This window comes from Oncorhynchus nerka, linkage group LG10 (genome assembly GCF_034236695.1).
Source record: "Oncorhynchus nerka isolate Pitt River linkage group LG10, Oner_Uvic_2.0, whole genome shotgun sequence".
NCBI lineage: Eukaryota > Metazoa > Chordata > Actinopteri > Salmoniformes > Salmonidae > Oncorhynchus > Oncorhynchus nerka.
In genome coordinates this window covers 44,712,928-44,738,441 of record NC_088405.1, presented here as the reverse complement: position 1 = coordinate 44,738,441, position 25,514 = coordinate 44,712,928, and the positions used below count along the sequence as shown (strand labels likewise).

The window sequence follows — 25,514 nt, the reverse complement described above, 5'->3', positions numbered from 1 at the left end:
ACAATAATGGCCTTCCACATCTGCGGTACAAGGTGGCAGAGCTACAGCGGTTTTTGTCAGACCCTGACACAATCTGAAAGTCGATCTTCTCACAGAAACGTCTGTAGCGTCCGAACGGTCTGGCCTACGGACGATTATGACCCCTCTATGGAAGGTCTCTCATGAACACATACACTACCTTTCAAAAGTTTGGGGTCACTTAGAATAACAAGAAAATGTGTCCATTAAAATAACATCAAATTGATCAGAAATACAGTGTAGACATTGTTAATGTTGTCAATGACTTTTGTAGCTGGAAACGTCAGATTGTTTTATTGAATATCTACATAAGCGTACGGAGGCCCATTATCAGCAACCATCACTCCTGTGTTCCAATGGCAACTTGTGTTAACTAATCCAAGTTTATCATTTTAAATGACTAATTGATCATTAGAAACCCCTTTTTTAATTATTTTAGCACAGCGGAAAACTGTTGTCCTGATTAAAGAAGCAATAAAACTAGCCGCCTTTAGACTAGTTGAGTATCTGGAGCATCAGCATTTCTGGGTTCGATTACAGGCTCAAAATGGCCAGAAACAAAGAACTTTATTCTGAAACTTGTCAGTCTATTCTTGTTCTGAGAAATGAAGGTTATTCCATGCGAGAAATTGCCAAGAAACTGAAGATCTCGTACAATGCTGTGTACTTCTCCCTTCAAGGAACTGCGCAAACTGGCCATAACCAGAATAGAAAGAGGAGTGGGAGGCCCCGGTGCACAACTGAGCAAGATGACAAGTACATTGGAGTGTTTAGTTTGAGAAACAGACACCTCAAGTCCTCAACTGGCAGCTTCAACAGTGAAGAGGCAACTCCAGGATTCTGGCCTTTTAGGCAGAGTTGCAATGATAAAGCCATATCTCAGACTGGCCAATAAAACGAAAAGATTGAGATGGGCAAAAGAACACTGGACAGAGGAACTCTGCCTAGAAGGCCAGCATCCAGGATTAGTCTCCTGACTGTTGAGGTTGAGACTGGTGTTTTGTGTGTACTATGAGCCAGCGGGCTGCAAGATATTTTCCTTCAATCACCACCCCCCTTACCTCTCTCTTCCATCTGCCCCCCCCCCCCCCCTAGCTCCGACCGAGAGGGAGGGGTGATCCAGCATCCCTCCTCGAGAAGGCATCGGCATGTCCATGGGCTGCACCTGATCTGTGGATTACAGAGAAAGCAAAGGGCTGTAATGATAGGAACCAGCGGGTGACCAGGCGTTACTGTCCTTATTCCGTGACATCCAAACCAGTGCTGCATGGTCCGTTACGAGGGTGAAGTGCCGTCCCAATTAGTCAGTCTTTCCCCACAGTGTAATTTGTTCCTCGTCAACAGCTACCCGCTAATGTACACGACTGGGTTTTTCCCTAAAATGGGCTTGATTAGTCAGAAGTACTCCTCAGTTTCATCAGCTGTCTGTGGCTGGTCTCAGACAATCCCGCAGGTGAAGAAGACCGGTGTGGTGGTCCTGGGCTGGTGTGGTTACGGTTGTGAGGCCAGTTGGACATGCTGCCAAATTCTCTAAAACGACATTGGAATCGGCTTATGGAAGAGAAATGAACAATTCAATTAACTGGCAACAGCTCTTGTAGACATTCCTGCAATCATATATGCCAATTGCACACTCCCTCAAAACTTGAAACATCTGTGGCATTGTGTTGTGTGACAAAACTGCACATTTTAGAGTAATAACCCTTTTGTGCATATGGAATATTTCTGGGATATTTTATTTCAGCTCATGAAACAAGGTACTAACACTTTACATGTTGCGTTTATTACTGATCAGTATAGATTGAACAACAATAACTAGAAACAATTTCTGATTCATACACAATGTTTGGAGAAGGGGAGACTTTTGCCCTGAGACGAGTGGGAGGGAGGGAGAGAAAAGAGAAAGAAATGCCCATCCTCGTGTGTCTGTCTGTGTGGGGAAAGCAGTTTGTTCTAATCCAATTGGTACAGCAAGCTCAACCAATATACACACCCATTTCTTTACAGGCAAAATAACTAACCAATAGTTGTTTAGAGCACACGGTCACTGTTTGAGTGAAAGAGAGATGTGAGCTGGCAGCTGAAAATATTTTTTTCCCCGATCACTGATAATGACAAAAAAATACTTATCATAATCATATTTGAAAAATTCTCCATATCCATCAATACTTGTTTGGGTTGGTCACAAATGGGTCTTCCTAATGGACTATGACCCCAAGCAAACTTCCAAAGTTGTGGAAAAATGGCTTAAGGACGGCAAAGTCAAGGTATCGGAGTGGCCATCACAAAGCCCTGATCTCAAACCTATTGAAAATTTGTGGGCAGAACTGAAAAAGCGTGTGCGAGCAAGGAGGCCTGCAAACCTGACTCAGTTACACCAGCTTTGTCAGAAGGAATGGGCCAAAATTCACCCAAATTATTGTGGGAAGCTTGTGGAAGGCTACCCAAGACGTTTGACCAAAGTAAAACTATTTAAAGGCAATGCTACCAAATAATAATTGAGTTTATGTAAACTTCTGACCCACTGGGAATGTGATGAAAGTAGTAAAAGCTGAAATAAATCATTCTCTCTACTATTATTCTGACATTTCACATTCTTAAAATAAAGTGGTGATCCGAACTGATCTAAGACAGGGAATTTTTACTTGGATTAAATGTAAGGAGTTGTGAAAAACTGAGTTTAGATGTATTTGGCTAAGGTGTATGTAAACGTCTGACTTCAACTGTACATGGGTCACCATGGAGGTTCAGACATACACATTGGCGTGTATGACGGCTAAATGCTCACCTCGCCAAAGTTCTTTTGAGTTGTCAGGGTTCTGATTATGTATCTTGCTAAGCCAGCATGCCCTCTTTGGCTTTCTCACCTATGTCAAGATGTTTTTTTTTATTATATTAATATATTTAAAAAATATCATAATATTCATTAAATACAGCCAGTCTAGGAAATTATAACAGCTGGGCTATTAGCAGCTCCGTTTGTATGAGGCTTGTTGACATCCCAAAATCGCCATATCCATATGTAATTGACTGGCTCAAATTGGTCTTATGTAGCAACATTTGAAATAGATTTTTTTACATTGGTAAAAAGTAGAGTCCGCTCTAAAAAATGGTACAGTGGGGCAAAAAAAGTATTTAGTCAGCCACCAATTGTGCAAGTTCTCCCACTTAAAAAGATGAGAGGCCTGTAATTGTCATCATAGGTACACTTCAACTATGACAGACTAAATGAGAAAAATCACAGTGTAGGATTTTTAATGAATTTAGTTGCAAATTATGGTGGAAAATAAGTATTTGGTCACCTACAAACAAGCAAGATTTCTGGCTCTCACAGACCTGTAACTTCTTCTTTAAGAGGCTCCTCTGTCCTCCACTCGTTCCCTGTATTAATGGCACCTGTTTGAACTTGTTATCAGTATAAAAGACACCTGTCCACTATGGCCAAGACCAAAGAGCTGTCAAAGGACACCAGAAACAAAATTGTAGACCTGCACCAGGCTGGGAAGACTGAATCTGCAATAGGTAAGCAGCTTGGTTTGAAGAAATCAACTGTGGGAGCAATTATTAGGAAATGGAAGACATACAAGACCACTGATAATCTCCCTCGATCTGGGGCTCCACGCAAGATCTCAAAAATCCCCCACACTTCTCCGACCTGGGGTCAAAATTATCACAAGAACGGTGAGCAAAAATCCCAGAACCACACCGGGGACCTAGTGACCACTACCTTGTATTCAATTCCCTCTCGCATGACCTGCAGAGAGCTGGGACCAAAGTAACAAAAGCCTACCATCAGTAACACACTACGCCGCCAGGGACTCAAATCCTGCAGTGCCAGACGTGTCCCCCTGCTTAAGCCAGTACATGTCCAGGCCCGTCTGAAGTTTGCTAGAGAGCATTTGGATGGTCATATAAAACCAAAATATAACTTTTTGGTAAAAACTCAACTTTGCTGTCTTCGTGTTTGGAGGACAAAGAATGCTGAGTTGCATCCAAAGAACACCATACCTACTGTGAAGCAAGGGGGTGGAAACATCATGCCAGCTTTGGGGCTCTTTTTCTGCAAAGGGACCAGGACGACTGATCCATGTAAAGGAAAGAATGAATGGGGCCATGTATCATGAGATTTTGAACTATGTGAAAACCTCAAACTTCCATCAGCAAGGGCATTGAAGATGAAACGTTCAAACTCAGGCTGGGTCTTTCAGCATGACAATGATCCCAAACACACCGCCCGGGTCATTCTCTTTCTCCCCAAAATCTGTCTAGCTGGCCTTGAGTGTCTTACCAGCCCTTTCAAGAAGCATTTCAAGGTCCTGAGCTGATGCCTTGATAAGCTCCTTTCCTGAGGACGGCTCACCTTTCACAGTTCTGGGGCGACTTTAAGTGGCCTAGCCAGTCTCCGGATCTCAACATCATAGAAAATCTTTGGAGGGAGTTGAAAGTCCATGTTGCCCAGCAACAGCCCCAAAACATCACTGCTCTAGAGGAGATCTGCATGGAGGAATGGGCCAAAATACCAGTAACAGTGTGTGAACACCTTGTGAAGACTTACAGAAAACATTTGACCTTTGTCATTGCCAACAAATGGTATTTAACAAAGTATTGAGAAAGTTTTGCTGTTGACCAAATACTTATTTTCCACCATAATTTGCAAATAAATTCATAAAAATCCTACACTGTGATTTTCTGGATTTTTTTTTCTCATTTAGTCTGTCATAGTTGAAGTGTACCTATGATGAAAATTACAGGACTCATCTTTTTAAGTGGGAGAACTTGTACAATTGGTGGCTGACTAAATACTTTTTTGCCCCACTGTATATCATACACTACATTTTTGAGGAACAATGGGAAAGTAATTCTGCTTTGATTGTTGATTAACTTTGTCTCCACCCATTCAGCATTGTTCACACCCTCTTAAGCAAGCCCTACCCATCTCTTTAAGGATTCACATGTGAGGTCGTGCTAAACAGTGAGTAGTGTAGTAAAGATTAAGACTAAAAGTGGTAGTAGCCTACAATAAGGAAAAATTCCAGGTTAACAAAGTGTCCAGATAAAAATATTTTATAAATATTAGTTTACGCTTACCCAGACTCAAGTAAAATTAATTCACCCAGTAAAATACTACTTGAGTAAAAGTCTAAACTTGTTTTTTTTTAACGTACATACGTAGCAAAAGTAACTGGAATTGCTGAAATGTACGTAATTTTCAAAAGTATGAATAATTTCAAATTCCTTATTTTAAACCAGACAGCCCAATTTAATTTAATTGTTTTATTTATGGATTGCCAGGGGCACACCAACACTCAGACATAATTTACAAACTAAGTATTTGTGTTTAGTGAGTCTGCCAGATCATATGCAGTAGGTGTTGACCAGGGATGTTCTCTTGATAAGTCTGTGAATTGGACAATTTTCCTGCCAAAATGTAACAAGACCTTTTGGCTGTCAGGGAGAATGTATGGAGTAAAAAGTACATTATTTTCTTTTGGGATGTAGTGAAGTAAAGGTAGCCCAAAATATAAATAGTAAAGTAATGTACAGTCGTGGCCAAAAGTTTTGAGAATGACACAAATACTAATTTTCACAAAGTTTGCTGCTTCACTGTCTTTAGATATTTTTGTCAGATGTTACTATGGAATACTGAAGTATAATTACAAGCATTTCATAAGTGTCAAAGGCTTTTATTGACAATTTAATGAAGTTGATGCAAAGGTTCAATATTTGCAGTGTTGAACCTTCTTTTTCAAGACCTCTGCAATACGCCCTGGCATGCTGTCAATTAACTTCTAGGCCACATCCTGACTGATGGCAGCCCATTCTTGCATAATCAATGCTTGGAGTTTGTCAGAATTTGTGGGTTTTTGTTTATCCCACCCGCCTCTTGAGGATTGACCACAAGTTCTCAATGGGGATTAAGGTCTGGGGAGTTTCCTGGCCATGGACCCAAAATATAGATGTTTTGCTCCCCGAGCCGTATGGCAAGGTGCTCCATCATGCTGGAAAATGCATTGTTTGTCACCAAACTGTTCCCGGATGGTTGGGAGAAGTCGGTCTCAGAGGATGTGTTGGTACCATTCTTTATTCATGGCTGTGTTCTTAGACAAAATTGTGAGTGAGCCCTTGGCTGAGAAGCAACCCCACACATGAATGGTCTCAGGATGCTTTACTGTTGGCATGACACAGGACTGATGGTAGCGCTCACCTTGTCTTCTCCGGACAAGCTTTTGTCCGGATGCCCCAAACAATCGGAAAGGGTTCATCAGAGAAAATGACTTTACCCCAGTCCTCAGCAGTCCAATCCCTGTACCTTTTGCAGCAAATCAGTCTCTCTTTGATGTTTTTCCTGGAGAGAAGTGGCTCCTTTGCTGCCCTTCTTGACACCAGGCCATCCTCCAAAAGTATTCGCCTCACTGTGCGTGCAGATGCACTCACACCTGCCTGATGCCATTCCTGAGCAAGCTCTGAACTGGTGGTGCCCCGATCCCGCAGCTGAATCAACTTTAGGAGACGGTCCTGGTGCTTGCTGGACTTTCTTGGGCCTTGAAGCCTTCTTCACAACAATTGAACCGCTCTCCTTGAAGTTCTTGATGATCCGATAAATGGTTGATTTAGGTGCAATCTTACTGGCAGCGATATCCTTGCCTGTGAAACCATTTTTGATGGCACATGTTTCCTTGCAGGTAACCATGGTTGAAGTAGGAAGAACAATGATTCCAAGCACCACCCTCCTTTTGAAGCTTCCAGTTTATTATTCGAACTCGATCAGCATGATAGGGTGATCTCCAGCCTTGTCCTCGTCAACACTCACACGTGTTAAGGAGAGGATCACTGACATGATGTCAGCTGGTCCTTTTGTGGCAGGGCTGAAATGCAGGGAATGTTTTGGGGGGATTCAGTTAATTTTCATGGCAAATAGGAACTTTGCAATTCATCTGATCACTCTTCATAACATTCTGGAGTATATGCAAATTGCCATTCTACAAACTGAGGCAGCAGACTGTGAAAATTCATATTTGTGTCATTCTCAACTTTTGGCCACTACTGTACATATACCACCAAAAAATACTTAAGTAGTACTTTAAAGTATTTTTACTGAAGTACTTTACACCACTGCCCAAATGCCTTCACACCAACATGCACTTATCACATAGTATTCCATACATAAGTTAAGGCCATGCAACATGAGTTGATACTGAGTGTGGTGCGCTTGTACAGTACATAAACAGATGAATGCGCCATATATGTATGTGGTAGATACTTGATACGGTCACATGATATTGTTGTGGTATATCACAAAATCATGTTACGACCACACATATCAATATTAATTTTATATATCTATATTTTGATAAGTCTTGCTCAGTGGATGGGTCTCTACTGAAGGTGTAAACAGTACAGCCAAATGGTTACTTGCATAGTAGCAATGATTATTTCACTTCATTTTCACTCTGGGTGTACGGGTTTGAGGTGCTATATCAATCTGACCCCAGGACAATTTTAATATGATACACATTATTTGAATTGTACATTTCATAGAGATCCTATTAAATTACTTATTCTAATATTCTGGTATTATAATTTCTAATTCAATGGTCTGGGACCAGACACAATGTTGATCTAAGTATGGCCTTTTAGTTCATAAGATGTGAACCTGATCCTTGATCAGCACTTCTATTCTGAAAATCTGTAAATCTGGGCCTTGTCTCTTTCTCTGTAGGGATTACACTGAAAAACATGAGATTAAGGGCCTGATCCAGGAACAGCTCAACTCCATGTCCAAGTGAGTGATCGCTCTTCGACAAACTCTCACATGCGCTCGCTCATACACACACACATATGTCAATGCTACTATTTAAAGCATTTGTCATAAATAACGACATCCTTGTTTTTTTCACACATGAAGTGACAGCAACATTTGGTGATGGGGGTCTATTTATCAGCATGTCTGTCACACACGCATGCACTCACATTGTCTGTGTGAGAAGCAAATGTAGATATCCAGATTGCCCCAGCAGTGGAAGCCAGGTTTCCTGGTATTCTTTTTGTCTAGATGTCCTGCATAGTTGTGTGTATGTGTGTGTGATTGTATCTTGGTGTGCATTTGCATGTGTGTGTGCCAGACTGTGCCTGCTTTAGTTAAGAAGCCTAATCTGTGTCTGTCTGTCTGCGTGTTTCTGTGTTGTGATGTGATTCCGTGATCCTTGATTTGCTCCCCAGTGACATGAAAAGCGTCTTGCTGGATCCCGAGCTCAACCTGCTGCAACGCTGCCTCCTGGTGTCTCGGTGAGTGAGGGAGGGAGCGGGCATCACTGCACAAAACTTGTCCTGTTCTCCTATCCCTGTCGACATATCCACACTATCATACCACTTAGTAATGAAGCAATTTATTGGCTACACAGCTTGTATTCTAAGTAGTGGGCTAGTTTGGCATTGTAAGTAGCCCTGCAGTCCCCTCAAAACACACCCCACCCCTCCTTGTGCTCTGGGGTGACGTTTTGTTTAGGTACAGATCTAGGAACAGCATGCCTTCCCCTAATCCTAACCTTAACCAGTAGTTGGGGAAATTCAAAACTGACCCAAGATCAGCATTTAGGGGCGACTTCACCCAATACCTGGCACTTTTTTTTATTTGTCCCTCTGCAAGTTATTATAATTGGGCATTGAACTGTGAGTCTTATGCATCCAGAGATATGACAAGGGAAATTATATTAGTAGTCAAAAACAAGAGTAAAATCCACACACTAGAAAAGACAGGTGACCAACCTTGACTTTAGTGTTTATTTGACACACATAGAGGTCTATGGAGACTGTCTGCATTCCTGATTTCTGTAACCGTTAGCTTACCTGTGTATTTTTCTTATTAAGGATCCCCATTAGCTGCTGCCAATGCCACTTTTGCTGGGGTCCAGTGACATTAAGGCAGTTGTATACCGTTTAAAATATTACATGACATTACATTTCTTAACAATTTCCACAACACATTAACTTGTCGACACTACTTTTCCCGTTAGTGGGATAATTGTCATCAACAACCGCTGAATTGCATAGCGCCACATTAAAATAATATTACTAAAAATATTTATATTCATGAAATCACAAGTGCAATATAGCACAACACAGCTTAGCATTTTGTTAATCCACCTGTCGTGTCAGATTTTGAAAATATGCTTAACAGCGAAAGCAATCCAAGCGTTTTAAGTTTATCGGTCACTAGACAAAACATTATGAACACCTAGCATCAAAGTAGCTTGGTCACGAAAATAAGAAAAGCAATAAAATTAATTGCTTACCTTTGATGATCTTTGAATGTTTTCACTCACGAGACTCCCAGTTACACAATAAATGTTCCTTTTGTTCCATAAAGATTATTTTTATATCCAAAATAACGCGCCAAACAAACGGAGGTATGTTCAAAAATCCACAGGCTCGAGCGGTCACGACAACGCAGACGAAAATTCCAAATACTATCCGTAATGTCCACAGAGACATGTCAAACGTTTTTTATAATCAATCCTCAGGTTGTTTTTAAATATATAATCGATAATATATCATCCGGGACTGTCTCTTTTTCAGTAGGAGAGGGAGAGTCAATGGCTGCCACACTGTGTTGCGCAAGCAAAACTCATGGGAACACCCAGCTATCCACCGACGCGATCTTTCTCGCTCATTTTTCAAAATAAAAGCCTGAAACTATGTCTAAAGACTGTTGGCACCTTCAGGAAGCGATAGCAAAAGGAATCTGGTTGATATCCCTTTAAATGCAGCGAAGGCAGGCTATGGAACATGGAGCTTTCAAAATAGAAGCCACTTCCTGGTTTAATTTTTCTCAGGTTTCAACTGCAATATCAGTTCTGTTATACTCACAGACAATATTTTGACCGTTTTGGAAACTTTCGAGTGTTTTCTATTCTAATCTGTCAATTATATGCATATTCTAGCATATGGGCCTGAGAAATAGGCCGTTTACATTGGGAACGTTATTTTTCCAAACATAAAAATAGTGCCCCCTAGCTGAAAGAGGTTAAACAGACACCTCTGTGCATTCAGCATGTCAACACTTCTAACAAAAACAAGTAGGGATGAAGTCAATTTCTCCTCCACTTTGAGCCATGAAAGATATACAGTGCATTCAAAAGTATTCAGACCCCTTGACTAAAATTGATTAAATACATCAATCTACACACAGTATCCCATAATAACAAGGCGAAACAGGTTTTTAGACATTTTAGCAAGAAAAAATAAACAAATAGTCTATTTACATCAATATTCAGACCCTTTGCTATGAGAATCGAAATTGAGCTCAGGTGCATCCTATTGATCATCCTTGAGATGTTTATACAACTTGATTGGAGTCCACCTGTGGTAAATTTAATTGATTGGACAAGATTTGGAAAGGCACACACTATTGTTGGATTCAACATTTTGAACATTGAGATATTAAATAAATGATAGAGAAGAAGCATAGAATATAAGGAATGAAAGAGACTGGGTTTTATGTCAGATGTTAATGGTTCTCTATAGAAAGACAGATGGCTTTAGAATGTGTTGGGTGGACTGGAGGAGAGCAACGTGTTGATATAGGGGAGACAGATGGACATCTGTGGATTAGGTGAAGGAGGGGTTGAGGTCAGATCCCCTGAAGGGAGTAATAAGGGTTTAGTATCCTGCTACTCTTTCCCCGTAGAACCATAAGATGTAAGGATTGGAGAGGAGGAATGTCTTAAGTGGGATAAAAACAGTTGAAGTCAGAAGTTTACATACACTTAGGTTGGAGTCATTAAAACTAGTTTTTCAACCACCCCACAAATTTCTTGTTAACAAACTATAGTTTTGGCAAGTCGGTGAGGACATCTAATTTGTGCATGACACAAGTATAATTTTCCAACAATTGTTTACACACAGATAATTTCATTGATAATTCACTCTATCACAATTCCAGTGGGTCAGAATTTTACATGCACTAAGTTGACTGTGTCTTTAACTGTTGTAACTACCCATCCCGTGTCCGGGATCGTTGTCATCATCTGACACTAATTAGCATAACGCAACGGACATAAATATTACTAGAAAATATTCATGAAACCACAAGTGAAATATATTCAAAGACAGCTTAGACTTTTGTTAATCACCCTGTCATCTCAGATTTTGAAAATATGCTTTACAGCCAAAGCAAGACAAGCATTTGTGTACGTTTATCGATAGCCTAGCATAGCATTATGTCCAACTTGGTCACGAAAATCAGAAAAGCAATCAAATTAAATTGTTTACCTTTGATGAGCTTTGGATGTTTTCACTCACGAGACTCCCAGTTAGATAGCAAATGTTCCTATTTTCCAAAAATATAATTTTTGTAGGAGAAATAGCTCCGTTTGTTCTTCACGTTTGGCTGAGAAATCGACCGGAAATTGTGGTCACGAAAACGCCGAAAAATATTACAAATTAGCTCCATAATATCGACAGAAACATGGCAAACGTTGTTTAGAATAAATCCTCAAGTTTTGTTTTTTCAAATATCTATTCGATAATATATCCACCGGGACAATTGGCTTTTCAGTAGGACCGAGAGAAAAAATGGCTGCCTCTGTATTTTACGCAAGAATCACTCAGAGCCATCAGGTGACCACTTACGCAATATAGTCGCTTACGCTCATTCTTCAACATAAATGTGTGAAACTACGTAAAAATGCTGTAGACACCTTGGGGAATACGTAGAAAAATGAATCTGGTTGATAGCCCATTCACTGCTCAATAGGGACGCATCAGAACGCAGAGCTTTCAAAACATGAGTCACTTCCGGATTGGATTTTTCTCAGGCTTTCGCCTGCAATATCAGTTCTGTTATACTCACAGACAATATTTTTACAGTTTTGGAAACTTAGTGTTTTCTATCCTAAGCTGTCAATTATATGCATATTCTAGCATCTTCTCCTGACAAAATAGCCTGTTTACTCTGGGAACGTTATTTTTCGAAAAATGAAGTTACAAGAAGTTTTAAACAGCTTGGAAAATTCCCAAAAATTATGTCATGGCTTTAGAAGCTTCTGATAGGCTAATTGACAACATTTGAGTCAAATGGAGGTGTACCTGTGGAAGTATTTCAAGGCCTACCTTCAAACTCAGTGCCTCTTAGCTTGACATCATGGGAAAATCAAATGAAATCAGCCAAGACCTCAGAAAAGCAATTGTAGACCTCCACAAGTCTGGTTCATCCTTGGGAGCAATTTCCAAACGCCTGAAGGTACCACATTCATCTGTACAAACAATAGTACACAAGTATAAACACCATGGGACCACGCAGCTGTCATACCTCTCAGGAATTCAGGTATCTGTCTCCTAGAGATGAACGAACTTTGGTGCGAAATGTGCAAATCAATCCCAGAACAATAGCAAATGACCTTGTGAAGATGCTGGAGGAAACAGGTACAAAAGTATCTATATCCACAGTAAAATGAGTCCTATATCGACATAACCTGAAAGGTCGCTCAGCAAGGGAGAAGCCACTGCTCATTGGGACAAAGATCGTACTTTTTGAAGACATGTCCTCTGGTCACTTACAATGCATTACAATGGGCATTTACCAACTATTAGACATGCTCTAATATACTGCAGAAATGCCCAATTGACTGGCTCGTTCAACTCGGGATGGCCGAGCAATGATAGTGGTTCCTCTCCATCACTCGTTGATGTTGATTTCAACCTGTCCATTTGGTGATGGTAAATCCCTCATTAAAAACATTGGAAATGTACGCTGTCCATTTGCAATATAAAATGTACAATTCCAATATATTATACTGCCATCAAGTCAGCCATTAGTCAATAATACTGACACCAAACTCACTTTGTCCAACTCTTTTAGAAGCCAACTGTCACGTATTTCAGAGCCAGCCCACAATTCATATCGCCTTCTGTAAAACCATATAAAAACCTGCAAAAACATAGTTACATTCGAGCTGCGGGTCCAGTTCTGACATTATGTATATGCCAAACTGAGGCGACCCGAATCCAAAATGGTCACATTCGGAGCCCGAGCAACGACCTTAATTAATGCTAAAAATCCACTTTTTTTCTGGGTTGCTAAAGGGTCTGTGAAAGAGCTATCAGCCAGAAACGTGTAGGATCAGTCTCTTCTAAATATCGTCATTTTCGCGATGTTAAAAATGAATTGAATACATTGCAAATGGACGAGGCTGTTTCTCAGTCTGAGAACATTCTAGAGCCACATAACTCACCATGCACTACCGACTTAAGCTCTAGAACAGGTTTATAAAGTTTTGGAGCTCTAGGTCTGACGGTTCTTTGATGGTTCGAAAGCAGGTATCTATTGCAGGCTCTGTGTGTTTGTAAGCCCCACACTGTGTCACTCCATCCTGGGTGGGTGGGTGTGTGTGACCTTTATAACACTTCGAAACAGCCCCTATGACCCCAATTTAAGGTGCTTCTGGTTGTCACAGAAGCTGAAAGTAAACACATATCCTTTTATATAATCCTAAGTCCTTACGTTAAGAACTGACTGATTTACAGAGGATTGAATGCAGTGTTTTTCACTAACTGTAGTTTGTGAAATCAAAAGCACTTTTAGGGTCAATTTAACCACTTCTGGTTGCTCCAGGGAGCTTAAAATCAACACGGGTAATCCTCATAGTGGCCTGATGGATTGTCATTGAAGACAGTTTTATATGTTAAGGGTTAATTCCACATGGTCAAGGTTAGGCTTTCACAGATCGGGAGGATCTTGGGAACGTTCCTGTGGTTGAATTAGCCTTAATGGTTCTGCCATTGTCACCAAAAAGCACCTCAAATGTAGGGCAGGCTTCATTTTGGGCCTACTTTTTTGCACACTCGCTACGGTCAAGTGGGGCATCTCCTTGAACTCGACATGGCCTAGAGACTAGGCTGATGCCATTTGTTTCCCTTTCTGTGAGGATTTAAGCCTGTACATTTCTGGATTTCAGCCGTATTTGATGGTAAAGTTCATACTTCCCCTTTAGGATATGAAGGGGACCATTCAATCTTTTCACGTTGATGTCCACCCAACCTCCCCCCGATGAGCCCATCAAAAAATGGCGTGTCTCTGTGACCTAGAGGCAGCAATATGTCCAAAGCATCATTAAATCACTACTAGTCAGGTTTCATTTCAGGCCTACAATTAGCATGGTCGCTGCGTTCAGACCGAGGGAGCTACGGTCAAGTGGGGCATCTCCTCTAGGCACGGCCTAGAGACTACGGTGATGCCATTTGCCAACACTTTCAGTGTTGATTTCAGCATGTCCGTTTGGTGTTGTTTCATCACTGTTTAAACGTATTGGTAATGGACGATAAGTCAGCCATCAAGTAACCATCCATCAGTCAATAAGATATCATACTGACACCAAACTGATACATACTGACACCAAACCCCAATTTGTCCAACTCGTTTAGAAGCCAAATATCACATATTTCAGAGGCGGTTCTTTGATGGTTCGAACGCAGGTAACTATTGCAGGCTCTGTGTGTCTTTAAGCCCCACACTGTGTCACTCCATATTGACTGTATGTGTGAGTACAGAAAATCTCAGAAACCCGCCTTAACTTCTTGACGCACCCATCCCGTTAGAGATCATTTTCATCAACATACGCTCAATTGCAGAGCGCCAAATTCAAATTAAATGACTAAAGATATTTAATTTACATGAAATCACAAGTGCAATATAGCAAAACACAGTTTAGCTTGTTGTTAATCCACTTGGCATGTCAGATTTCAATAAAGCACACCCTAGCAACAACAAAAAAATGTTGCAATGTAAAACAAATCAAGGGGTTCCTTAATGGACACTCACAGGTAATCCTTTCCTGTTTTCCGTTTCATTTTGTTTCGTGCCTAATGAACACTAGCCTGGTTGTGTCCCAATGCAGGCTGTTTGGGGACGAGTCGGATCTGCAGTTCTGGACGGTGGCAGCCCACTACCTCCAGTCGTTCGCCCAGGCTCGCCACCTCAGTGTTCCCGTCCCTGAGGGCCAGACCCCAGCCGAGGGGACCCAGGCCACCCCACAGGGCCACCTGGACATCTACCACGACACCCTGTGTGAGAGCTTCTACTTCCAGGTGAGCGAAAGAATGGACAAATGGACGTTTTTTTTATTAGGCAGTGTGCCTTGTATAACACACTGAAGCTGGTTGAGGGAGAAATTGGAGAACAGGCTCATTGAAGGCGGGAATTAAATTAATGCGGATACCATTCCAGGAATTGCAATCAGCCCATCCTCCAATTTAAAGTGACACCAGCATCCACTGGTCTAACAAATCAATGTGTTGTCTCTACAAGGGGTTTATTCTAGTTAACGTCCAAGGAGGTGGGCATCAGTGTTTGAGAGTTAACCTGTTAAGACTCTAGGGGCAGTATTTCATTTTTGGATAAAAAGACGTGCCCGTTTTAAGCGCAATATTTTGTCACGAAAAGATGCTCGAATATGCTTGGAATTGATAGTTTTGGAAAGAAGACAGTCTTACGTTTCCAGAAATGCAAAGATTTTCACTGTGAGTCCCTTAGAACAAATGCTTCGGGCAAAACCAAGATGTATGACCGACCAGGAAATGCACAGGATTTCTGAGGCTACGTTTTCCATGATCGCCTTATATGGCTGTGAATGCGACAGGAATGAACGGACTCTTTCTCTTGTTTCCCCAAGGTCTTTGCAGCATTGTGACGTATTTGTAGGGATATCATTGGAAGATTGACCATAAGGGACTACATTTACCAGGTGTCCCGCTTGGTGTCTGCGTGGCAATCGGTGCGCAAAAGTCAGGTCCCGGTATTTTTCCATTCAAATCTCAGAACAAACCAGGCTACAAGGACGGTGCTTTCAATGGAGAGAAATATGACAAACCACCTTCAGGATTGATTCAAACAACGTTTTCCATGTTTCAGTCGATATTATGGAGTTAATTCGGAAAAAAAGTTCGACATGTAGGTGACTGAATTTTCGGTTAGTTTCGGTAGCCATATGCATAGTAACAAAAGGTAACGATGTGTCCTACACAAGAATCTTTCAGGAAAAACTGGACATCTGCTATGTAACTGAGAGTCTCCTCATTGAAACATCTGAAGTTCTTCAAAGGTAAATTATTTTATTTGATTCCTTGGCTGGTTTTTGTGAATATGTTGCGTGCTAAATGCTAACGCTAATGCTAAGCTAGCTATCACCACTCTTACACAAATTAGTGATTTTCTCTGGTTCTAAAGCATATTTTGAAAATCTGAGACGACAGGATTGTTAAGAAAAGGATAAGCTTGAGAACAGGCATATTTATTTCATTTCATTTGCGATTTTTAGAAATCGCTAATGTTGCGTTATGCTAATGAGCTTGAGGCTGTAGTTACGCTACCGCATACGGGTTTGGTCGGACTATGAGGTTAATTGGTATATACCATTACATTTGTCAAACTGTCAACACCACAGGTTGTATTGGCCCCAGACCACATAGTAATTCCTCTAGCAGACAGTCCCCTGTGACCTCAGCCATTCTGCCGAGTCGGCAGTTTTGACCGGTCAATACACACAGTCACACAAACCGCCGACTGCCCTCCCTCGTCCCTTGTTTGTGGTGTGCTCTGTAATTTCCAGTATCCCTTTGCCTTTGCAGAGGAGATGGGGGAGGAGTGAAAAAATAGGAGTGTTGGGCGTAGGAGAAAACTGAATAGTTGGACGGAGAAGAGAAGAGTGCCCTGAGAAACAATCCAGCAAGGCGGGTGGATTTTTTCAACCTTAATAATTGATTGGATCCTCTCTGTGTATCCCAAATTGCACCCTATTCCCTTTATAATGTACTACTTTTTACCAGAGCTGTTTGTGCCCAAGTCAAAATTAGTGCACTTGCACTATATAGGGAATAAGCTGCCATTTTGGACATAGGAGGGTTAGGATTCAGGAGGTGTGCTAAATCGGTGTTCATTGATTGGCATGTCTCTGTTATGTCTGTCGCATGACTGGGTGACATGGCAACCACGTGACAACCAGACAGCTGTGATCCACCCGCTTGTCAGTTGCCAAGTTGATGGAGAATACTTTTTAATCAGAGATGGTGCATTTGGGCCTTCATGAGCGTCACTTTCTTCTGTCGGTCTGTCTAATGGAGATTTCGACCAACATTCTTTTTTTAGGGCCTAGAAAATATTGATCTTTGATTGTACACTAAACAAAAATATAAAAGCAACATGTAAAGTGTAGAGTTAGACCAAATAAAAGATCCAAGAAATGTTCCATCTGCACAAAAAAAATATTTCTCTCAAATGTTGTGCACATTTGTTTACATCCCTGTAAGTGAGCATTTCTCCTTTTCCAAGATAATCCATCCACCTGATAGGTGTGGCATATTAAGAAGCTGATTAAATAGCATGATCATTACACTGATGCACCTTGTGCTGGGGGACAATAAAAGGCAGCTCTAAAATGTGCAGTTTTGTCACACAACACAATGCCACAGATGTCTCAAGATTTGAGGGAGCATGTAATTGGCATGCTGACTGTAGGAATGTCCACCAGAGCTCTTGCCAGAGAATTTAATGTTAATTTCTCTACCATTAGCCGCCTCTAACGTCATTTTGGATAATTTGGCAATACGTCGAACTGGCCTCACAACCGCAGACCACGCGTATGGCATCATGTGGGCGAGCCGTTTGCTGATGTTAACGTTGTGAACAGAGTGCCCCGTGGTGGCGGGGAAGTTATGGTATGGGCAGGCTTAAGCTATGGACATCTAACACAATTGCATTTTATTGATGGCAGTTTGAATGGACAGAAATACCCCGACAAAATCCTAAGGCCCATTGGAAAGCATATATTTTTTTAAGTATCTGTGCAGATGCATATCAGTCATGTGAAATCCATAGATTAGGGCCTAATGCATTTCAATTGACTGATTTCTTCATATGATTTGTAACTCAGTCAAATCTTTTAAGTTGTTGCATAATTGCGTTTATTTTTGTTCCATATATTTCCATGTTCAAAGTGTAATTTAACAATACGTATTATCATAAGAAATGGCATTGACACATAAACCAATTAAGAAAGCTTTTTCTGTTGACTGGTAGTTGTTCTACTCAATACATCAAATAGCCGGGCCTCCCGGGTGGCGCAGTGGTTAAGGGTACTGCAGTGCCAGCTGTGTCACCAGACACATTGGCCTAGCGTCGTCCGTGTTAGGGAGGGTTTGGCCGGTAGGGATATCCTTGTCTCATCGTGCACCAGCGACTCCTGTGGCGGGCAGGGCGCAGTGCGCGCTAACCAAGGTTGCCAGGTGCACAGTGTTTCCTCTGACACATTGGTGCGGCTGGCTTCCGGGTTGGATGCGCGCTGTGTTAAGAAGCAGTGCGGCTTGGTTGGGTTGTGTATCGGAGGACGCATGACTTTCAACCTTCGTCTCTCCCGAGCCCGTACGGGAGTTGTAGTGATGAGATTAGATAGTAGCTACGAAAAAACAATTGGATACCACGAAATTGGGGAGAAAAATGGGTGAAATTCAAGAACATTAAAAAAATTATAATAATACATCAAATAACTAGAACTGTTTCCCTAGAAAAATCACTTCAATGCTTGAAAGCGTCGTAACAATAATGTCCGGTTTTTATTTGTCTGGTGAGAGCCAGACCAGTTTCTCCCCTCCCCTTTAAATGTTGAAAAAAGTCTTATTCCTCTGATGCCATGCCCATGAGATGAAAGTAGACAATGATGAAAGACTCAGAGCACAAGTGCTCCTGGTACACTGTCCATTGTTCACTAGGGTCAAGTTAGATCAAGCCCCACAATGTTATTCCTTGTTATCTAAAAGGCAAAACTGATCCAAGATTGGCACTCCTACACTGAGACACTTCAGCTACATGCTCATTGCCCACTAATATCAACATGAAGAAAGATTATCTGCAATATTAGGTAAGATGTGACGAGCTTTCAGTCAAAAATACATTTGTCAGAGTATTCCAAAATCACCATAACATGAGCCTAATGAGAGAACACTGACAGTCTATGCCTATGGAAGGCTTTTTAAACCTACTGAACAATAAGACAAATATTATTATTTGTATTTGGTTTTATGTCCAAAGCAGGTGGTTGACACAGAATTAATCTCTGAATTTAATAAAAGCTCTAGTTACCTTTGACATTTTAGTCATTTAGCAGATGCTCTTATCCAGGGCATCACAATCGTATCAAGTACATTTTCCCTCAAAAAGTAAAGACCGACATGCGTAACTAGCTCCCCAGTGTTTAAGTAAAACTGCCAAAGAATACTCACCAGCAGTGGAGGCCGGTGAAAAGAGCCATAAGACGATGGGCCCACCGCATTGGCCGGAACAAACAGAACGGGACCAAACATGGACACCACGTTTGACAGTTAACTCCACTCCAACCACCACAATGAGCCTGCTCTCCCACAGGTCCGCCTCACCAGCCTCCACCACCCACAACATCCAAAAAAGAAGAAGAATGAATATCCATCATCCTACTTCTCCCTTTTATAATGAAATTGGGCCGCCTCCTATGGAAACACCCTTCAGTGCTAGCCACACTCCACCATCTCCACTTTTTTCGAAGTGATTGAGTGTGAATATAACACTTAACACCCTCCATTGTCTCCACTGAATTGATAGTAATGGAGTGTAGATATACCACCAAACAAACCTCCATCGACTTCACTAATTTTAAAACTGTCACGTCACGACAGTCCATTATCATTCATGTGATGCCTGCTATTCATCGAATAATTACCTACTATGTTTATTACTCAATGAAATTAATCATGTAACAATTAACTCATTAGGAATTTGGGGCACCATGGGAAAAGTTTGTTTCATGATTTACCATTTCCCGAATTAAATCAAGAATATATAGATTTCAATAATAATAATTTCCTCATATCAGTCTCATTCTGAAGATTGTAAACTCCGTCAATCCTCACAAACCCGGGTCTCACTGATCATTCCGTACCACACAAATTGATTTGGTTATTTATTCACTAATAAGCTAAGTGATAACATAAGATACACATATACATACGGTATAGGTTATTGAATAGAAACGTAATATGATGACAAGTCCCTAGCGGACACTGGTTACCCAAGATGGAAATATAGAACGAGAGAGAAACAACAATTGGATACATTTGTAAGCTACGCTTCGTTTAGCCCTAATACCTTGCCCCAAACTGCCGATCTTATGGGTAAGAAGTAATGTATGTAAACTCTGGAAAAAAAAGAAACGTCCTCACTGTCAACTGCGTTTATTTTCAGCAAACTTAACAAGTGTAAATATTTGTATGACCATAAGATTCAACAACTGAGACAAACTGAACAAGTTCCTTACACAAATTGAATAATGTGTCCCTGAACAAAGGGGGGGTCAAATCAAAATCAAAAGTAAGGGTCAGTATCTGGTGTGGCCTCCAGCTGCATGAAGTACTGCAGTGCATCTCCTCCTCGTGGACTACACCAGATTTGCCAGTTCTTGCGGTGAGATGTTACCCCACTCTTCCACCAAGGCAGCTGCAAGTTCCCAGACATTTTTGGGTGGAATGGCCATAGCCCTCACCCTCCGATCCAACAGGTCCCAGACATGCTCAATGGGATTGAGATCTGGGCTCTACCCTGGCCATGGCAGAACACTGACATTCCTGTCTTGCAGGAAATCATGCACAGAACAAGCAGTATGGCTGGTGGCATTGTCATGCTGGAGGGATGAGCCTGCAGGAAGGGTACCACATGAGGGAGCAGGATGTCTTCCCTGTAACGCACTGCATTGAGATTGCCTGCAATGACAACAAGCTCAGTCCAATGATGCTGTGACACCCCGCCCCAGACCATGACGGACCCTCCATCTCCAAATCGATCCCGCTCCAGAGTACAGGCCTCGGTATAACGCTCCTTCCTTCGATGATAAACGTGAATCTGACCATCACCCCTGGTGAGACAAAACCGCAACTCATCAGTGAAGAGCACTTTTTGCCAGTCCTGTCTGGTCCAGCGATGGTGGGTTTGTGCCCATATGTGACGTTTTTGACGTTGATGTCTGGTGAGGACCTGCCTTACAACAGGCCTACAAGCCCTTAGTCCAGCCTCTCTCAGCCTATTGCGGACAGTCTGAGTACTGATGGAGGGATTGTACATTCCTGGTGTAACTCGGGCAGATGTTGCCATCCCTTACCTGTCCCGCAGGTTTGATGTTCGGATGTACCGATCCTGTGAAGGTGTTGTTACACATGGTCTGCCACTGTGGGGACGATCAGCTGTCTGTCCCGTCTCCCTGTAGTGCGGTCTTCATAAGTTTTCATAACTCTGACCTTAATTGCCTACCGTCTGTAAGCTGTTAGTGGTGCATGTTCATTAATTGTTTATGGTTCGGTGTTTAAAACCTTTATATAATGAAGATCTGTGAAGTCATTTGGATTTGACAAATTATCTTTGGAAGACTGAAAAAGGGACTTTTTTTTTACGCGTTGAATGGCTTTGTTGGTGTATCTCTGTTGGGCCCAGGTCTTCGTGGGCCAGGTTCAGCTTGGTGATAAGGGTTCGACAGAGGCCTTGTTCTTTGAATGGCCTTCTCCTTCGTTCTCGGGTGTAAGTCTGATTGTCCACAATATGTCATATTGTCCTTCTTAGTTGTCTGTTTATTTGCACTCGTTCAGGAAGAGTGGTCTCCTGAGGACAGCTAATCAGCCGTGTCGATGATCCCAGATTGGTAATAAAAGCCGTGTAGACAAACAATGATTTGAAGAGAAGAACCGTATGGTCCTGCTGAAATTCATCACCTTAGATTCAGTACTCAACTGTATCATTGATTGTTATGAGGTTCCTTTGTCTTCTTCAAACTCGTGTTGCATTTCGGGGTCGTGACTAATTGTAGACCTCAGCTGCAGCTTGTGGCACTTGTATTCTGATATGTTAATTCTTAACTAAAATGCTTTATACTCTCGGGTAGAAAGGGGGTGTTAACGTCTTGCTGACACTCTCTCTAGGTTCCCTGGGGTGTAGCTAGTTAAGAGGCAAGGTACCACAATTTACTATGATCTCGTTAGAGAAATAAAATCAGAATCTTATCGTCACAAAACATTCTCTTTATCCTGGATATTTTTCACACAACGCAAAGCATGTAAACATGACATACACCGTATGAAAATTCTTCAAGTTACAATGTTTTCGTTATAACGTCTTCATGTAACTTTTAATGACATCCCAAAATCAACGTTAATTTTCCATATTCCATCTCTCATAAGTCCCAATATCCCAGTGTCCATGGTTTGATGTTGAAGTTCTTGGGCGGTAAACTCTAATATAACACAGAGACAATCCATTTGCCCAAATTAGGCCACAAAAGGAATCGTCTGCTGCCTATGGTTTACGATCGAGGTGTCATTAAAAAAAACACATCCATCCCTCTCCCCCTCTATGGGAGAGAGAGAGATCTGTAGAGCTGATCCACTGTAACCTGTTCCTTTGGATCATCACAGGAGAGTCATGGCAGGACTGTGGTCAAAACATGTTAAAACAGAACCCCCCTGAATGTAGACAATAAGCAAAGGTCAACTTCAAGTAACAAGACACTTTTCAATCTCTGTCAAAATGCAGTCTCTTAGTTCAGGCTCGCTTCAACAGGCTCAGCTTGCCTCCACACTTTTGCTCTCTTCTTTAGCTTTAGCAGGTTAACTAAGATGGTGTAGCAGATGGGGAAGATGATGATGATGGCACCAAAACAGCCTCTCTTCCTCTGTCCATGTTCAACTGTTGCACCAACATGTTCTGAACACTACATTTACCTGCAGTGAACATGTGTGTTTAGCACTATCCCCTTAGTTGTCATAGAGAACTTTGGTATTTTATTTATTTTTATTTATCGTTTATTTAACTAGGTAATGTTTGGTACACAGCACTTCTTCTGCCCAGTATCTTCTCATCAGTCCTCTTATAATACTCTGATTAGCTCTTGTGTTTTGGAAAATCTATCGAGTCTATCCACTAGATAATGTAATTCTAGATTTTATTACTTTTCTTCTTTGTTCTGAAAACACTTTCATGCATTTGTCTGAGTTTCATCAATTATCCTGCAGTGAACATTAAATGCAATCATTGTGATGGGTTGGTGCGGAATATAAATGTCTGATGGAGCTTGGCAGTGCAATAAAATAACGATTCTTGAATATTTAAACAAAATGTTAAATATTTTGTATACATGTTCTCTTTACCTAGTCTCTATCCATTTACCTTCTTACTCTCCATCTCCTGTCTCTCATACTTTCTCTTCTTCACCATCTCTACTCATGTAATGATCTCATGAACAATCTCACCAGGTCAAAAAATATATATATATTTCGGGAATTTAAGAGGAGGTTGGTCGATAAATATGTAGATGACAATTGTGATTGCCACTCGTACCACGTGATTTGAGGATTGCGTTTGCTATGTTTTGTTTGTAACGTAATTGAATGTACCTTTACTCTATATGTGTGTAACTTTAGTAACTGTTGATGGCTGCCATCTTGAAACAGGTCTCTCTTGTAAAATAGATTTGTATTTCAATGATACGAATCTGGATAAATAAAGGTTCAATAATAATCTCTCCATCTCGTCCTCTTTCTCTCATCTCTAAATCTCGCTCTCTTTGTGTTGTAACAGAGGTTCCAGTTGGAGCGAGTCCATCTACAGGAGGTGAAGAGGTCCAGTTATGAACACACCAAGAAGTGTGCTGACCAGCTCCTCCTGCTGGGACAGGTCAGTACTACTGTCTTTACACTACTGTATGGGCTTCTGTAGAAGTTGTCATATGCACACAAATACAATATACTGTATTCTTTCTTTCAGACTAAATCTCTATTTTGCACACACACTTGTACACACACACACACACGCCTGAGCACACCTGCAGAAGAACATATACTGCAGTCTGTCTTTCATACACAAAATATTTACAACGCACACACTGTTCTTTTCTGCTCGCTCCCTCTTTCTCTCACCCCTTCTCTCCCAGCCTCCACTCTGAGTGGAGCCTGATGGACAGGGATGAGTGTTGCTCTCTTTCCCTCTAACACCCCTGTCAGTGGAGGATGAAGACGCGCCAATAGGGCTGTTAAGGTGACCATAGTATAGCCACACCGGCAGTTACCAGTTATGACCGTTGTCAAATTCTACGTGACCGCTGAGTTACGGTGACAAGGCTACTCCAAAACTGCGTTCTGTATGAATGCCACCACTCGTACCGCTGATGGTCATTAGTAGCCTACCAAACTTGCTAAAGTACCTCAAGTTGCTAATGGCCTCATATTCGGGGCGCTCTATTGTCCCTCTAATCACTCTGACATCAATGCAAATATAATAAAAAATCTAATCAAACACTTCATGCCATTGGAACACATTTTGGAATGTGAGGCTAATAATTAGCTGGTTGATAAGCTGAAACAGGTTAGTATCATCTGAGGTTGGAGCGAAAACCTTCAGGAGGGTTAGCGCTTAAGGAACAGGTTTGGAGACCCCTGGCATTGAGTTTCAGCAGAATAGCACATGTCGCGCAGTGAGAGCCAGCTCCTAAAATAGCTTGTTGATGCGTGGAATGAAATGTGTTCTTATAAGCCCAGTTATTGCGGAACATTTCTATACACTATATCAAGTCAAATGTGATTTGATTTGTAATTTATACAGTAATGTTGGGTATTATCAACAGTAAAATACTATTTTTTTTACTGCAGCATACTGTAAATGATGGTACATTTTGTGGCTGGGGATAGAATTATTCAATTTCTAATGGTACTGTAATTCCACCCCACAGAATACAGTACCGTATCTTTGGAGTGTCAAAAACCTTTTCACCACTAGTGGGCGCATGGTATTGTTCTTTCTGTCGTATTAACATTTTTTGATGCATGCCTTGTAAGAGGCTATATTTATTGCACCTGTGAGAGAGAATTAAAAAATATATACATTTTTTATTTAACTAGGCAAGTCAGTTAAGAACAAATTCTTATGTATTTTATTTTCTTTGCAAATGTACTGAAAATGAAATGCAGAAATATTCATTCTGCATTTCAAACCCCCGAGTCAATACTTTGTAGAAGCACCTTTGGCATCAATTACAGCTGTGAGTCTTTTTGGGTAAGTCTCTAAGAGCTTTCTACACCTGGATTGTGCAACATGCTCCTTATTCTTTTCAATGTTATTCAAGCTCTGTTATATTGGTTGTTGATCATCGCTAGACAGACATTTCCAGGTATTGCCATAGATTTTAAATTTAAGTCAAACTGTAACTCGGCCATTCAGGAACTTTAAGTTTCTTCTTGGTAAGCAAGGGTTTGGCCTTGCATTTTAGGTTATTGTCCTGCTGAAAGGTGCATTAATCTCCCAGTGTATGGTGGAAAGCAGACTGAACCCTATTTTCTTCAAGGATTTTGCCTGTCCTCCATTCCATTTATTTTGTATCCTTTATCCTCATCAGTCCATAACGATTACAAGCATACCCATAACATGATGCAGCCACCACTAT

The 25,514-nt window shown here is 41.3% G+C and overlaps 1 protein-coding gene across 2 annotated transcripts in view; it reads left to right on the top strand.

The window, feature by feature from the left end:
* wdr11 (WD repeat domain 11) overlaps positions 1-25,514 on the top strand; it is a 150,314-nt gene that overhangs the window by 107,448 nt on the left and 17,352 nt on the right. For both annotated transcript variants that reach the window (XM_065023446.1, XM_065023445.1), the window contains exons 21-24: positions 7,739-7,801; positions 8,239-8,304; positions 14,913-15,102; positions 23,657-23,752. In XM_065023446.1, coding sequence (XP_064879518.1) covers positions 7,739-7,801; positions 8,239-8,304; positions 14,913-15,102; positions 23,657-23,752 — 415 coding nt within the window. The remainder of the gene's footprint in view (positions 1-7,738; positions 7,802-8,238; positions 8,305-14,912; positions 15,103-23,656; positions 23,753-25,514) is intronic.